The sequence below is a fragment of the Panthera pardus genome, unplaced genomic scaffold (assembly GCF_024362965.1).
Source record: "Panthera pardus isolate Hobbes unplaced genomic scaffold, ASM2436296v1 HiC_scaffold_15, whole genome shotgun sequence".
In the NCBI taxonomy this organism is placed as follows: domain Eukaryota; kingdom Metazoa; phylum Chordata; class Mammalia; order Carnivora; family Felidae; genus Panthera; species Panthera pardus.
In genome coordinates, this window is record NW_026526710.1 from 84,852,449 (window position 1) to 84,869,444 (window position 16,996).

General features: G+C 52.2%; 2 protein-coding genes across 4 annotated transcripts in view; one reads left to right on the forward strand and one right to left on the reverse strand.

Moving 5' to 3' along the window:
• Positions 1–419: 419 nt before the first annotated feature.
• PTGR3 (prostaglandin reductase 3) lies at positions 420–13,887 on the reverse strand. Of its 3 annotated transcripts, none has more exons than XM_019423646.2 (2): positions 13,517–13,887; positions 420–6,951 (listed from the first exon to the last, which is right to left on the reverse strand). In XM_019423646.2, the coding sequence occupies exons 1-2, from the start codon at positions 13,723–13,725 to the stop codon at positions 6,027–6,029; spliced, it is 1,134 nt and encodes a 377-aa protein (XP_019279191.1). In that variant the 5' UTR covers positions 13,726–13,887; the 3' UTR covers positions 420–6,026. The 3 variants fall into 3 exon arrangements, with proteins under 3 accessions (XP_019279191.1, XP_019279194.1, XP_019279193.1); XM_019423649.2 differs by lacking the exon at positions 13,517–13,887 and adding an exon at positions 13,095–13,497; XM_019423648.2 differs by lacking the exon at positions 13,517–13,887 and adding an exon at positions 13,036–13,497.
• A 2,578-nt stretch (positions 13,888–16,465) lies between these two features.
• Positions 16,466–16,996, forward strand: part of TSHZ1 (teashirt zinc finger homeobox 1) — a 74,394-nt gene continuing 73,863 nt past the window's right edge. Inside the window, 1 exon segment of the mRNA XM_053902845.1 lies at positions 16,466–16,617. Within this exon segment, the coding sequence (XP_053758820.1) occupies positions 16,578–16,617 (40 nt within the window). The 5' untranslated portion in view covers positions 16,466–16,577.

The following is a 16,996-nucleotide window of genomic DNA, read 5'->3' on the forward strand; positions in this document are numbered from 1 at the left end:
AGTTGAAAAGTTTACGCTTGTTATGCATGAGTTCAAGGAAGACAGAAATGATGCGGAGAGGCATGAGCACTCAATGTCATGTGGTTTTGAAGGGCTTGTTTCTGAGCCTTAATTATGATCTGTCATTTGTATGGAGTGGGAGATTCTCGCCACACGCGAGCATGAAATGTGGGACCCGCCAGTATCTCCCCCCAAACGCGTCTCCTGCCCCTCATAGCTCTTCTGGCTGCCAGCACACACATCCATCGCCATGGCCCTGAGTCTGCCGGATTCAGATTCGATTTCAGGTAGAGCCGCAAATTCAGATTCTAGATGTTTTGCTATTACAAAAATGATCAGGGTCAGACATGGGCTTCCTATAGGCAATAACATAAGCGGGTGAAATGACTCTACAAAAAAAAAAAAACCCACTCAACACATGATAATGAAGATTTTCTTTATTTGATTTTCATTATTGGACATCCAAGAATACATTGATAGGACAGAGATCTTCCTTGTAGCATTAAAACGAAATTGGGAGCGTTCAGCCATTAATTCCACTGAGTACTTTTTCCCCCAGAAGCTTGTGTGATATTTAGATGACACAGAATCAAATGATCTGGAACCATGACTTGTGCTCGATTAAAGGGGGTCCTGAGCGAAACACACTTTCGTGGTCAGAACCGTGATATCCTTCCTGGGTTCAGTATCGTCTCATCCACAGAAAGATTTATCATGAAGGCCAGTTGTTACTCTGTGACACTTTTAATCAGCCACGGACCGAGGGACCTTGGCAAATCATACAGGGGATAAGCCAGAGGTCGCCCAGAGGCCCGAGAAGGCACCTGCCTGACCTCTAGTTTCATTTTGGAGTCCAGTGACCTCTGTGGCCCCAGACAAGGTACCTATTCTTCCTGGGTCTTGGTTTCTTCATTTACACAAAGGGGTAGAAAGAACTAGATTGTCCCTTAACTCCCAAATTTTATTGTTTTTTTTTATTTTAATGCTTATTTGTTTTTGAGACAGAGAGAACGAGCGGGCAAGGGGCAGAGAGACAGAGAGGGAGACGCAGAATCCGAAGCAGACTCCAGGCTCTGAGCTGTCAGCACAGAGCCCGACATGGGGCTTGAACCCACCAACTGTGAGATCATCACCCGGGCCGATGTCGGACGCTTAACCGACTGAGCCCCCAGGCGCCCCAGCCAAATTTGACCATTTAAGGGACAACTGAGTCTTCTCATGTATGAGGGGCAGAAGGGGTCCTGGGCTCCTTCCAGTTCTGTGCCTGTGGCCGACCCCCCCCGCCCCGGGTACAGGCACACAGCCACACAGAAGGCAAGACAGACTCTTCTAAGGAGAGTCTGTCCCCTTCCCCGATCACGGTTCCACATCTTCCCCCACCAAGGAGTTTGTTCATTCCAGTCATTCTAAAATGCAGCTTAGCCCTTTTGTGGGGAGGAGAAGGCTGGCCAGTGGCCGACAATTTTAGGGAACATTCTTCTGAGCTCTAAGCACAAATCCATCTTTCATGTTGGATGCCACCGTCAGTCAGCAGGGTGTGTTTTAATTATTATTTTAATTTCGTGTTGGCAGGAAGGCACTGTCAGATAGTGCCCTTCCAGGGAAACTCTTACTTTGGGGGGCCGTTGAAATCTCTGTACTTTTGGCTCCGTGCTTCCCGGGACATACGAGGCACACATCGGTTCCCCCAAACTGTACTCCACGTGGCACTTACCCGTGCGCTGGAGGGATCCAAGACATGCTTCCCGGGAGCGTCGATGCCACTGGAGAAGCATCAGCGAGCACTGAAGGGCAGGTCCACGCTGGCAGAAACCGAGGCATCGGGAATAGATGGGAGGACAGTGTTCGCAGCAGCTCAGTCTTACCGTCGGGGCTCATCTGCACTCCTGCCTCGTGAAGGAAGGAAGTACACACAGACCTCACGCACACACCTTATTGACTTTCTTTGAATATCAACTCTCTACTATCAAGAATTACTTGGACTGATACATGTGGGTAAAAATATTCTTTACGTATTTTGTGTAGCACTTTTTTTTTGGGGGGGGGGGCGTCCTATTATTTGCTGATGGTAACGGCATTAAGGTTCTCGTATCAAACAGTCCTCTTTTTCCAGGTTGAAATAACATAAGGCTAAGCAACCGATTTTAAAGGTTGACATGCCCACAGCCATGGTGTCGAGAATCCAGAGTTTCACATTTGATTTCTGAAATATGATCCTAAATATTTAATTCTGGGCCATAACTAAAACATTAGTTACAGAACATCTGACTGTCGCAAAAACCCCAGCAAATCCCAAACCCCAAAACAACGTCTGCGAAGATACATTTTGGGTCTCTAAATAAGCTCTATAAATAACAGACGGTGTTTAAAGACAGAAGAGAGGCAGGAGGATAGAGAGCAGCGATTAGGAACCCATCAAACCAGGCCACATCACATGTGGGTTACATTCTCAGAACGTGCACAGTAGCCCCTAGGAAAGTATCGCCCACAGTTGATTGTGCTTGGTCTTTTTCTATCGTATTTTTCCTGAAAGTTCCCCATGGCTCATCTGTTTTTACATAACTCTAAAATATGGCCTTTACCCCATGTGTACATGTGGTAAAGTGATCAAGAAAAATATTTTCAGTCCTAAACGCCCCCTTCCCCATTTTAAAGGAAACCCCAACTGTAGTAAATTCATGCTAATTGGGAGCTTCATGAAGGGGTTAAAACCCTACCCGTTACAAGTCGGGTGGCCGTTATAAATGTTACCCAAATAAAAGCCAGAAACAGGAACCCAGAAAGCACGTCCCTACGGCAGGCATGTGTCTTAAATGATATCATTTGTCAAGTTTCCAGCATCTTGTGGTGGTGGACACAAAAAGAAGGTCTGTGTTGTACCGAGGACGTTACATCCTCGTTAGCTGGAATGTTCCTTAAGTACATACTGTAGGATTTTCATTTTAATAAGCAGCAGCTACCTGTCACTGCATTTTCATTAGATAAATACTGGCTGATTACTAGTGGCCACTTATAAACGCTCCATCCTACCCTTGGGAAACTCCATCCAGATGGAATCATATAATAACAACGCATAGAGCATATCGAGCAAAAAACTTCTGTGTCATTTCTTTGCAGACTATTCCCGGTTTCTGGAGCTTTTTTTTTTTTTTTTTTTTTTTCGATGCTGACATCGTTCAATAGCAGAATTCACTGTCCGAGAGACCCGAAATAACGATGTTGGTATTTTTTTTTCTTTTGCGTGCAAAACAAATTTGAAGGGACGGCATTGGGTTTTTTAGAAGTCACAACGGAACGGCAAAGAATAGCTTCTAGGCTCACTTACCAGTCAACCGCTCCGTCTGCCCAGCCAGAGACCTCAAGGCTGATGCGCAGAGAAGGCCACCCTGAGAACCGAGAAGTAATTCATCCACCATGATCATTCAGCCCCGGCCCTGTCTCTAAAACAAAGACTGACAATCGCCCTGAATTATGGATGTACTTTTTGTGATCTGCGATAACAGTTCAGGAGAAAGGTGTTGAGAACATCACACCATTTCACCTCCCATTAGACGCTGGTCTTGAACGATAATCCCAGAAGATGAAACTGATACTGAACTATGACCCTCAATTTACAAATCATTTTTCAGAAGAATAAGGAAAAAAAAAGTTTAAACATATTTTTGGCATTATCTGAATGGGCGGAATCCTTCATGCTTGTTTTCTAAGAATAAATGAAAACAGCATGTCCTGTAGTTTCTTAGTTTGGGGGGAGAGAGCACGAGGATTTCAGATTATGTTTTATTTTAAACCTGGGTGTTTGAAAAAAAAAGTCTTTTTTTTTTTTTTACATAGCTGAATTTAGTCTATTCCTTCAAAACATAATAAATTTCTATTCTGCGGCTTCAGGGACCCATCCGTTAAAATGCTGGTCTTTCATATTTATTACCCTCCCATTAAAATGAGAGAAACCGGGACGCACTTCAGTTTGTAAGAAGCGAGAGCTGGCAGCGTCCTGGTTCCTCGTCTTGACAAAGGGAGAAAGTACATTACCGCTTAGACTTCGCACATCTATCCACACGGGGAGCAGCACACACGGGGACTGTTCTTTGATGGGATGATTGGATCGCAGCGCTTTCCCATTACCAGTCATTTCCCGTGCAGATACATTCATAAAACCTGTCCCCTCCCCTGTGTTTGTGTGCGTATCCAAAAGCGAGGCGAAGTCTCCTTCCGTTTGGCCGTGGCTGTTAGGTCTGAAAGGGACAGATTAATAACCGAGCACCACATTGGGCCAGCTTTTCTTGTACCCTGCACTCGTCACCCCTTGCTATAATGAGGACACAAAGAGGCTTGCATCAGGCTTCTACCCTTCTTCATAACTCAAAAGCGTCACAGTGGCAGTAGCCTCTAGTGCTATTTGTCTTTAGTGCAGTTGTGACACTTCGGCATGATCCATAATTTGGCAGCTATTTACCGTGACATTTCCCTTCAGTGCAGCCATAACATTCAGTGAAGCCATTATTTGGTCCCATTTACCATATAAATTGTATTGTTGTGCATGCATGCTAGCAGCTACATTAGGTACCTGAAAATGAGTAAATCTTGTAAAATAGATACTAACAGCTATTCAGCAGTAGGATTTCCTCGCTCCTCAGACGGGAGGAAAGAAAAATTAAATATGGTCACCGGGTTTCCCGGAGCATCTTTAATTGCGTTCCTATTTATTTAGCGTGTTAGATACACTGGGGCCAGAGGCTTTGAGAAAAGGATCTGGTGGGCTTTGCCTTCAATCAGAAAGGCACCGTGGGATTTCCAACGGGAGGGCGAAAGCCGAGCTGAAGGCGAGGGGGCAGGCACGTCGGCGGTAGGCATGGCTCCCGAGAGAAGGCACATGACGGGACTCTCACGTGTGACCCCAGGCAGCGGTGCCCAGGAGCACCTCATCCCCACGGAGCGAGGGCACAGAAAAGTAAAATGGGAACGGAGGAACGGCGTCCCACGCTAAGCACACTATTCTGTTTGCGTGATCAGAGAGAAAACACACGGTGTCCAAGAAAGTCTGCAACACGGAGCAAGTATCTTATTATTTCCCATCCCATCAAGCCCCTCCTCCGCATGGTGCCCTTTGACGGATCCCACCTCAGGCCTATGAAGGATGCTGTTATCAGCCTCTGGCGGTGTGCCTAGAGAGTGCGCCTCCCCTCGTGGTGGGTGTTTCCTTGTGCAGACCCTCCCCGTGGATGAAGCACGTCCTTTCCTTCCTGGGCAGGTAACCCCCAGATCTCCGTAGAGCCCCTTTCCAAAATCTGCTTTTGTCTTCATCGGTTTTCAACACTAATTTGCTTCTTAAGGGAAGAGAGAGGCTTCCCATGCCACATGTGCCTCCCCAGGATAATTGTGCGTAAAGCATTAAACAGCAGAGACTTTTAAAAAATAGGTCTGTGTTCACTTAGTCATTTTCCTAATGATCTAAACAAACAAAAAAAAAAATCAAAGTTTTGGGAGAATTCCTCCAAATTTCCATTTAGATAGTTGGTGATTTATAAGAAAGGAAGGGCCATTTCCAGGGAATATGGACTCTGAGAATAGATGGCTGTCCTTCTGCCCTATCTCTTATCTATTAACTGCTCGTTAGCGGAAGACCAAACTCTCCCAAAGTAAGGAATTTGTGAACTATTTTCAAGACTGATTTTAAAATCCCATCAAGCTGAAGGCATACTGATTTGATCAGATCTTGCATCAGGAATTAATTTAATTCCCTGGAACAATAAAGCCTGGAATGAGACTGTCTATGGCCAAAGAATTGAATGTAACGGTTTTACCTCTGAGCCATCGAGGGAAGTTTTTATTGGCATTTTTTTTTTCAAGGGAGGGGCAAAAAAGAAACAGAGAGAGAGAGAGAGAGAGAGAGAGAGAAACTTATTCGTTAACACCTTTTAAGAGACATGATCTCCATTACCCACCAAAAATAAACTGATTCGACTCTTTCTGAGGAAGAAGGTGCCCGTTTTCGTTCTCCTTTGACTTCTGCCATCGTTCTGACTTTACAGCTTACTGTTGACAGAGTGAGGCAGTTCGACTACAATCTTCCCAGTGTTTTTTCCCATGTACATATAATCGACAGCCCGGAATACGGACTCCAGGCCGATGAACCTGCCCTCTGCAGACAGGTCTCCGAGGTCCACCTCGCAAACCAGGTCTCCGTCCGCACACATCTGAAGCAAGTGCTCCACGGCTGCTTGATACTCAGAACGGTAATGGTTCAAGAAAAAGCCCTGAACGCTGGCGGATTTCTTCAGCAGTTTGGCTGGTAAGGTTCCTGCTCTCACAGGCGCAAGGCCAGTGGGAGTCTGGTAGCCAGAGACGAACCCAATGACTATCAAGCGCCCTTTGGTAGCCAAGGCATCTACGGCCAAGTCGAACATGGCTCCCCCGACGGATTCATACACCACGTCGACCCCTTCGGGGTACTCCTGCTTCAGGACCGTACCGACGTGCTCGGCGTTATAGTTGATGGGGCGATCACAGCCGATCGATTTCAGAAAAGCGGACTTTTTACCAGAAGAGCAGGTCCCGATGACATGGCACTTGGCCTTCTTGGCAAGCTGCACGGCAAACTGGCCCGTTCCCCCCGCTGCTGCCGTCACCAAAACTGTTTTCCCTTCGGACAGTCCTCCGAGCTCTTTCAGGCTGATGTACGCGGTGGTACCGCTCACCGGCACGGTGACATACTCGGGTTTCACAGAGGCCACGGGGGCCGCGGCTCTGGCAGGCACCACGGTATACTCCGCGAAAGAGCCAGGTGCCATATAAGCCACAGCTTGGCCCACCGTGTACCGGGCACTGGCAGAGAGGCCTAAGGCTACCACCTCCCCCACGCCTTCGAAACCTACATCGAACGGGGTCTTCACCGAAGGGTCATACCGGCCAGCTGAATAGTTGATGTCAGATGCATTAACACCGACAAATCTAGAAGAAAACAGACAAACAAACAAACGAGGATATTAAGATGTTTCCTTCACCAAGGCCTTGGTATTCCACTTAGAAAAATTCCTCTAATTCCAGGGACTGTGGACGGGTGGCTAAGCTATCTATCCTGGTAGAATTCAAAAAAAAAAAAAAAAAAAATCAGTCTTGATATTCAGTTGAAAAAAAAAAGTTAAACAAGTATCAGCTTGACCGGGATTTGCAATCAGAATTTTGGTATATTTTATTTTTTTAAATCAGATTGGGAATCGTTTCGTACCACTTTAAACACCAAGTTCTTTATTTCACACGCTATTTCTTTTCCTCCTCTTTCTTTCAAAAGGAGAAACAAACTGTTAACAACAAAAAAAGTCAGGAAGCCCTCTTATACGCAAACTTCACTGCAGCTATGAGTTGGAAATTAATTGGCCTCTTAACAAAGATGTTAAAAACAACAGTGAGATAAAATATATTCGGAGAAGTAGACTTGTATTGATTCTGGCGACAATTTAACACTTCGGATAATAATAGTAATGACAATGATATTATTGAAGATTCAGGCAGTGTGCAAGGTCATCGTCTGCTACATGTTACTGCAGGGTTGTTTAAAACACTGCTAGACTGGCCGCAGCAAATTTTCTTTCTGATGTAACTATGTCCAGCGTGAAACTATGCATTTTGATTAATTGAACAAAAATTGTCTCATAAGGGTAGAAATTTTTATGGAACATTCAACTTTTTACAGTGCTTTTTAGATGAAAAGGAAAGCAAATCGTCACTATATTTTTCCTCAACAAGAAGCAGAGACATAACTTGATTAATACCAGATGATTATTTTCACTTTGGTATCCAGAGTCAATTTAATTGCGAGGCCGGTATTTTTACCAGCTTTTTTTCATCTCCGTATACCTCATAACAAAAATATCCTAATACATAAGAAAAAAAGCCGTCTACTAAAAAATGTCAGGAGGTGGCTTAGACACATAATGGAGGACCCTAAAAATGTCATTTCCACCTGTAATGGAATGAAAAGATGGGGGTATCTGGTGGCAGAAGGAAAGCTGGCAAGTGGGTCATTTTAAAATAATTCACTTTTAATTTAACTTAATAAACCAAAACTGCCCTGTGCAAGGACCCACTTCTACCGTATTAGAGATAACACTTTGCACTTATAAATGTTCCCTGATGATCATGCCCTGTGTATCTACAATATTGAAAGCTCTCTACATATTGTAGAAATAAGAAAGCAGGAAACAATTTCTTTGGGGCATGTCAAGCTGCTTTCAGAAGTTAGCACGTCACGTAGCCTCAACAGCACACTACAGAATTCCATAGCCATCGATGATAACACAATAATGAAAAGTGGGGGAAATGATTTTTGCTGGTTTTCCATCTGGGATTTAGTACCAGGATGCTTACATTGTATTTTGGGGGTGGGCGCCTGATCTTTCCTTTCAATTTACATAATTCTCGGGGTTTGGGCTTTTTTAAAAAAAGGGCCAGGTTCCTCCGAGCATGCCTCTGGACTTCACAGAAGGCAGCTAGGGCAGAGCCCAGCTGGAGCGTCTCGCCTCCGGTGCCCCTGCTGTATAGACTGTAAAGCAAAGTCCAGGAAGGGGTCCGTGGGGTGGAAGTGACGGTGGCTTGCTCCAGGGGTGGGGGACTGAGGCCCTGCCGCCAGCTCCTGTCTCTTGGCCCAGGATTAACCCTTCCTGTGCCCCTCTCTCCTCCTGTCTCAGTCCCAACTGGAGAGGCCTTTCCTCCTCGGGGAACCCTCCCCCACCCCCCGCTTGGACTCAGAGGGACGCCCCTGTGGCGGCTGGCCCCACGGGTCCTCCCCACCTCTAAGGAGCTCGCCCTGGGTGGGGTGGGGGGGGGGGCTGCTGGAGGAAAATGCATCTCTGGCTGTCCCTCGCTCCCAGCTGTGGTTTGCCACTTGCCAGGGGGAGAGATGGCAAGAGCAAGCGGGGCGCAGGCAGGAGGAAAGTGGAGGAGAGAGGGCGCAGGCAGGCGCCGGAGTTGGGGGGCGATGGTCCAGTGGAGGTGGGAGCGGGCTCTGCTGGGAGCTGGGGCGCCCGCGGCTGACTAGCGGGAGCTTAAGTTTTCCATGGGGGCTTTGCCTCAAAAAGCAAATCAAACCTTGTGGTTGAGCCCGGGCACAGCCGGAGCAGCGGCAGCAGACCCGCAGGGCCCTCTGCGCGCCCCGTCCAGGTTGCACACGGCTCTGCGTGTGCCCTGCGGCACCCTCCGTGAGCCCCGGCCAACCTGCTGGGCGCCAGAAGTCCTTCTGGAACCGTCTCCCCTCGGAAGTGCCCGGCCTCCGCCGACTGCCTCCCCTCCCGTCCCGGCTCTCCACCGCCACCACGGAAAGGCGCGATCGGGGACTCTGAGTCCCGGAGCAGGCCGGGGCCGAGCGGAGAGGCCGGGCTTTGGGGAGGAGGGGCCGCCGCCCAGGCCTGCGACCATGACCTCGGCCTCCCCGGGCCGGGCGGGGTCCCGGCGGGCGAGCCTAGTCAGCGCAGGCCGCGGAGCCCGGGCGCAGGGCCGTCAAGCTCCCCGGGAGTCCCGAGAACACACAGCGCGCTGGAGCGCAGAGGCCACACGCCCGGGGCCCGCCTGCGGCCGGACCGTGACCTTGGCCTCCAAAGCACCCCCGTTTTTGTTTTTTTTTTTTCCATGTTTCCCCCTCCCCCCGCCCTGCCGTCTTCTAAATTGCCTGCCTCGTCGTCGGTGAAGGAGTCGCTCGGGCTGGTGGCGACAGCTCCCCGCTACTCCGCTCTGCGCACCTCGCCCTCTCCCGGGTCTCCGGGCCCCCGCCTCCCCCGGACCCCAGCTTTGACGCCGCGAGGCCGCCGCAGCAGGTGGGGACCCGCCACTGCCTGGATGAGCCCTCGGCCTTACCTGGGCTTTGGGAAGAGCTGCTTGAGGGTCGGGAGCCCGCGCCTTCCGCCCCTCCAGAAACAAGTTCAAGAGCAGCGGGCGCGATGGGAAAGGGGGCCCGGGCCGGGGAGCAGGGGACAGCAAAGGGCAAGCAAGCGAGAAAAAGAAAGGAAAGACATGCTTGGTAGAATGCGTGCATTTCGAGACTCTCCTTGTACCTTAATTTAAAATATATGCTCTTAATAAGTGAAGGGTCCTAGCAATCCGACCGGAGGATCCACTCAGAAGACTAAAATCGAGGAACCCCAGGAAAAAGAATGGGGCCGGTGAGGGCTTTCCCCAAATATATACCCTTGGAGAGTCGCCGGTTTATTTATACTAAAAAGTCCTGAACCCCTTCCTTCGTCGTGTTTATTATGAAGCAGGCAGTCCTGCAGAGGGAGGAAGCGCTTTCTTTGAACAAAAACAAAATGCGAAGATCGAGTCTGGAGCCTTCAACACTGGGAGCCAAACAGCGTCGTCCAAATCAGATCTTACTTAAAAAGAAAGGAAGGAAGGAAGAAAGAAAGGGAAGAGAAGAAAGAAAAGGAAAGAAAAGAGAAGGAAAGGGAAAAAAAGGAGAAAAAAGAAAAGACAAAAGAAGAGAAAAAAGAAAAGACAAAAAAAAGAAAAAAGAAAAGGAAAGGAAAGGAAAGGGAAAAAAATCTCCGCCTGGAGAGTCAGCAGAAATACTGTTACCCTCCCCGCGAGCAACAAACCGTTTATCAAAAACGCCTTCCCCATCCCCCACCTGCTCTTTGCCATTACTACAAACTCTTTGCTCCATTATCTTACACTTGAGCAGAAAATCGTTAGAAATATTTGGAAACGAAATAATGTGTCACTATCCTTCGAAAAAAAAGGCTAAAAATAGCACACAAGCTGACTTAACCGGAGGGTGTCTTTCTCCCTTTCCTTCTCTTTCCTGAGGGCTGGGCATTGAGAGGGGGTTGTGAAGTTGTCCTCGGCTGCAGGAAACAGTGAGCACTGGATAAAGGGACATCAATTAGACATTCTGCAGGGATTTTATGCACCCCTTTCACACCTTCCCTAAATGGGATAAACTTGATTATCCTAAACCCACCTCTGACTTAAAAGCACTTCCCTCTCGGTGAATAAAGAATTTGTATTTTCTGTTAAGGTGGAATGAGATGTGCAAATATCCAACTGAAAGGAAGAGTCAGGCGGGGCACAGTGAAAATCCCCAAACACCTTTCTGAACAAGTGAATGTGCGCTTAAGCCATTCATTCCAGAGTAGATTTTTATTATGAGAAAAATGAAAAGTGCTTGCATGAAATTTTCATGCAATTAACACTGTTCCTGGGGAAGATTTGGTCTAGGATAAAATGAACTAACCTGCCGTGAATAGACCTCCAGTCTATTCTTAAAAAAAAAAAAAAATCTGTAAAATGCCTCCCCCCTCCCCCCCCCCAACTATTTACAAGTATAAAGGATCTTCTTAATATTTGGGGTTAGGAGCAGATCTTCCACAGAGTAGGGAAAGAGGATGCAAAGATTCACCCCCTCCCAACAGGCAGAAAAACTGGCCCCATTCTCTTTCTGATATGGGCTTCAAGGTAGAAGTTAGAGGTCAAGTTGCACCCATAATAAACATACTATAATAAAGGGGGCTCTTGGCATATGTGAAGGGAAAAGAGAGGCATGGATCCTAAAACAATCCGAACCGATGAGCTCCAAACGTTGGGAGCCGCGGCTCCAGATCCCTGACCACCGAATTCGGGGACCATCCCCGGTGACCCAGCGCAGGGGGTGCCCGGGCCCTGTCGCGGAAGAAGCAGCTAAGGGTGACGGTGAGCGAGCAGTCAGAGGAGCCGGAGGAGGGGAGGACAACCCAGGGGGTTGGGGAACACCGCAGGTAGAGAGGCCAGGCGGCAGCACCGGGCGGGCGGGAGCACCCTCCACGGACAGTGCTGGCGGGTGGTGCCACTCCGCCGCTGCTGGGAGTGCTCTAACTTCACACCTTCCCCTGCCCGCTCTGCTCAGTCGCCCCCTCCCCATTTCACACCCGGTGTCTGAAATGGATTTTATTCAAGCAGTGGTGTGTGTTTTACATCAGTGCTCACCGTCAACAGTGTACCTGATCAGAAAAATTAGAAGAAAAGAAAAAGAAACCGGCCCACGTGAAACTTTTTTGCTGGTTAAAGCCTGGAGGCTTTTCAGCCTGCTCTCATCTCAACTTCTAGCAAATCACTCGTGTGTCTGGTGTGCTCTGTGTGTGTTCCTTCTTTTTAACTTGGTAGGATATGTAGCCTTATCTCAATAGCTTTAGCGCTTTATCCCATAAAGAAGAAATCCTCTACAGCCTTGTTTCCACCGATGAAAACTTTTAGAAGGACACACACATCCACCTTTTCAGGCACTCTCTGCACCCCAGCCCGAGAGCCAGCTTCCCCTCAACCCCACCCTTGGCTCCCTCAATTTTTACGTTGCCAACAGGTTTCCAAAAGTTTGAAATCATGAGCAGAATTATTCAATCTTGCAGTCTTTGGAAGGCTGATATGAATCTCTAAAATGAACGGACTAAACGTGGCAGCAAGCTACGTAGGTGGGGAACACTTTGTCCTTCGCTCCTTGCAGGTGACTTACAGGACTTTCCAGGGCACAATTTACAACACAGTTACAACCAGAACCCACGCCTTCCTTCAACCGCACATCCAACCTGAAACATGCAATATTGTAGTCCTCCGATGGGACTGAGCAGGCGGGTGAGCCCTGCTCTAGCGTAGGGGACAGAGCAATGGGGAATGCCCCGCCTGCAAATGAGGCGGCGAGGGGGACCCACCGAACAGAGACCGAAGGGCACGGCTCCCACAGACTAAGGTCCCTTTCCTTCCCACACCTCTCCGGTTACTAGAGATTAGTGAGCTGGAAACACATCAAGGTAGGGAGTGTGGAGGTGGGACAGGCGATCAGAAGGTAGGGCGACCACTCGAGTGCCACCCAAAGGTCTGCAGATCGTGCAGGCAAATGCAGCCGTGCCCCCACCCCAGCCCTGGCCCAGCCGCCCCGGACGCGCCACGCGCCTGCCGGTAAGCTCTGGGGCACAGACAACAGCCACACAGCACTGACAACACGCAGACGACACCGGCGAGGTGCACACCAACACACCCAACGACAGGCTCCGCCATGGCGAGGCGGCTGCCAACCTGGAGCGCACGGGAAAAGCCAGTCGGGTCCTCGGCCTCCTTCCTCCAAAGCACGTTACCTAAACGTCGCAGATTGTGTCCAGCCTGTTCCTGGTCCACACTAAAGATTATGGGAACGCAGGAGTCGTGGGTGCGCGCGGGTGGGCCGGGCGGGGAGCCTCCCCTTCTGGGTCCCGTCGGTTTTATTTCGGGAGCGGGAGGGGGAGGAGGGAGGGCTGGGGGAGGGGAGGGGAATCCCAAATTAAAATAACCCTCAGTTATGAGGACGTTCCGTGGCATCGGATATTCACACCGGCAACAGTCACGTTACGTTCGCCTTCGCCAGATGGCGGCGGGTTCAACTTCCCGGGATCTCGCAAAGTCAGGCTGTGCGCCCGAGCGCTCGCCGGAGTGTGGGGACGCAGGCCGGCCCGGGACAGCCGGGGAGCCGCGCAGCGCGGGCCGGGGCCCGGCCTGGGCGGGGGGCGCGCGCCGGGCTCACCGGTTCCGGACGAGGAGGTCTCCGTCCCCGGGGAGTGGCACCGGGCAGTCCCGGCACAGGGTGACGGCCTCGCGGAAGTTGGGGCTCAGACGGGTCGCCACCAGCTTCTGCATGGCGCGGGGGATGTTGGAGCCCTGGAAGTCCAGGAAGTGGCGGGCGTACGACATGTCCACGATGGTCCGGGCCCCGGCGGGCGCCAGCCGAAGCATGGCCCGCGCCTCTGCCCGCTTTCTGCGCCGCCGCCGGCCGGGGTCGCGCCCAGCCCGGGCCGCTCGGCTCGGCTCGGCTCGGCGCGGGCGGGCGGAGCAGGCGGGTCCGCCCCTCCTCCGGCCCGCGTGCTCCCCTCGACTCCCTCCCCCCCCTTCCCCACTACGACTGGCTCCCTCTCTCCCCCTCCCTCCCCGCCGCGCGCAGCGCCGGCGGTCCGCGCAGCCCCCGCGGTTCCCGGACGCGCCACCCCCGGGGTCCCGGCCTGGGGATCGCTGCCACCCCGGCCGCTGCTCCTTTAATCTTTTTGTTTTGGTTTGAATCTGCTCGGCGCAGACTGGCCAAGGATCCTCTCCGCCCTCCCCCTTTCTCCCGGCGTCCGGGAGGCACCGGATATCCCCACCCTCCCCGCGCTCTAAAAGCCGGATTTGACTCCTCTAAAAGGGTGAGGGGGGCGGCGAGGGGAGCTGCGCGTCCCGCGACCGCCGCGGCCCTGAGCCGGCGGCAGCCCCGGGCGTCCTCGGAGCGGCGCGGCGCCGAGCGGCCGGCGCAGGCACCTCCCCTTCCCGTGCGAAGCGTTCACTTCCTTGCAAGGTGGTACGAATCAACCCCGAGCGCGGCCGGGGCGGCGGGGCACGGCCGGGGGCCCCGAGCCGCGCGGGGAGCCCCCGCCGCCAGTGCACGCGCGCAGGCACCCAACGCGGGGCGGGGACGCCCAGAGCACCCGGCGCCCCAGGCTCCTGGCCCCCGGGGCCCCGAACGCCTCGCCCGCGCCTTCTGCCCTCAGCCTGTCCCATGCAAGTTGCACGAACTAAGCCATTTTATTTATTTTGGCCTAGATTTCGTGTTTTTCCATGAATGTTTTAAGTAGCCTCTACAAGACTGTTACAGGTTCCCATTGGGAAAGAACGCAAAAATTGGAAACTAGAGGGCCATATTCCCAGAGCACATGAGCATTTTAAACTTCTAGGTGGGGATGCCGAAGGACTTAATTGAATTGGAGACGTTGCAATTATGTATGAAGACCTCATTTTATAACCCAGCTAGAAGGATCTGACGTTCCATCATGTCAATTTTCTCCCTAATTGTCTATATTGACCAAATAATCAATTCACTTTTCATAGAGGGACCGAATTGAGTATCTTCCACATTTTTGTATGATAAGCTGAGTCCATCTTTACATTTTTATTAAAGGTATACATTTAAATTAAAAAACCCACTCTTGTCTTACACTTAAGCTAGAATTACCAAAATCATGAAGCCACACAGTGCCCCTCCCCAATCAGATCTAACCCCCTAACTAAGACTGCAAAAATGACACAGGTATTTTTATCTCAAATGTTGGACATTCTCATCCAAGGATAGTTTGTGTCCACGTGGGTGCGTGTGTATGAATGTTCCAGGGGGTGGGGGGGGGGTGGACTTACAGGTTTAAAAATCTGCAGGAACTAGTGTCTACTTAACTTGGCTTATAACACATGGGTTTTACCCTGTATCAGCCAGTGGATTACAATAACAAACCCCTCAATGTCTTTCTCCAATGTGCAATCTTTTATGTTATGCTGCATTAAGATTTCTTTCTTTCTTTTTTTTTTTTTTTTTTTTTTGTCATATTGTTTAGCTCCGGAAAGAAAAAAAAAAAAGAAAACAAAGCAATTAAAAAGATTGACAGGTATGGTTTGTGAGAGACCTATTTGTAATTGTCAGGGTGACGTTGGCGAGAGGAGGAGGAGTAAAAACTGAAGCAGGAAAAGCAGCTCGATGTGTCTGTCTATCAGTTGAGACTGTCTGAAAGCTCTGCGATCCGAATGTGTGTTATATTTCACTGAAAAGAGAAGAGAGCGAGAGTGCATCTCCCTCTCTCCCAGGAGTTTGGGGGGGGACTGTCCACGCTCATCTCGCCCACCCAGTGAATGTCCGCTCGTCGCCCCTTTGCACACATTCTCCGGGTTGTTGTTGTTGGCTTTTTTTTTTTTTTTTTTTGGAGGGGGGTGCTTTTTGTGTATTTTTCAAAATTTTTCTGTTGGAAGATCAAGACCGGCCAAAAATCCATGATCAAAATGTGTTTGCATTAGATTTCGCGGTGGAAGAAGCGGCGATCCTGGCGGCAAAGCCCCGCGGGGAGCGCGGGGCACCAAGTGGCGCTCCGGCGGGGTGACACTGTTTGATCTGTGACTGTTTGGAAGGTGGAGCAGCGCCTGACATCTCCCCCACCCCCCCGGCGCATGTATGTACGGGGGCTTCACTCCTCTGTCTTGTTTGCTTTCTTCCTCTTAGACTAAGTGCGGGAGGAAAAGGACAGCCTGGATCGGCCTCGCTGGCGCACAATGAGAAAGCTGCGACCCGCGCACTAAAACCACTCGCCGCGACCCCCGAGCAGCGACGAGAGAGGGGGAGAGAAAGTTGCGCTCGGAGACTCTCGGCTCGCGGAGGAAGGCGCGGGGGAGCGCCCGGAGCGGCGCCCGAGGAGCGCCCGCCACAGCAGCGCGGCGGCGGGAGGCGGCAGCATGGAGCGCGGGCCGCGGGCCGGCCCTCCGAGCGCCCGCCGCTGCGCCCGCGGCCCGCGCCGGGGATGACTCCGGGCTCGGCGCCCAGGCCCCGCGCGCTCCGCCCGCAGCCCGGCGGCCGGGACGCGGCCCGCGCGGCCGCCGCCGCCGCCTCCTGAGCGGCCCCGGGCGCGGCCGTCCATGCGAGCGGCGCCCCGCGGTCCGCGGCGCGCCCGGAGCCCGGAGCCCGCGGGGACGAGGCCAAAGTTGGGCGCGCCGCGGAGTTGCGCCCGCGCCCGGGGCCCGGGACCCCGCGCCCCGCGAACTCGGGCGGCGGCTGAGGCGACGGCTGCGGCGGCCCGAGCAGCATGCCGAGGAGGAAGCAGCAGGCCCCCCGGCGCTCGGCAGGTAACGCGCGCGGCCCGCGCCGCGGGGAGCGGGGCCGGGGGGCGCGGGAGCGGGAGGGCGGGGGTCGCGGCCCGGCTGCCGGGCGGGTGTGTGTGTGGGGGGGGGGGGGGGGGGGTGGACCGCGGGGCGGGGGGCCGCGGGCCGCGGCGGCTGCGGGGCGGCCCCGACCTGGGGAGGGGAGGCCGGGCCCGTCCACGGGCCGCGCTCGCCGCGGGGCTGCCGTCTCCGTCCGGGGGCCCCCACCTGGGCCGGCGCGTGGAGCGGAGAAACTTCGCGGCGCTTCTCCGCGCGGTGAGAAGCGCCGACGGGCCGGAGAGGCCGGGGGAGGCCGGGGCCGCGGCACTGCCGGTGCTTTCTGCTGCCTCGGGAGGGGGCGTGC

Coding starts and splice junctions, on each gene's coding strand:
- PTGR3 (XM_019423646.2), bottom strand. CDS start 13,725: ATGCTTCGGCTGGCGCCCGCCGGGGCCCGGACCATCGTGGACATGTCG. Junction 6,952..13,516: donor GACCTCCTCGTCCGGAACCG/GTGAGCCCGGCG, acceptor GTTTTCTTCTAG/ATTTGTCGGTGTTAATGCAT.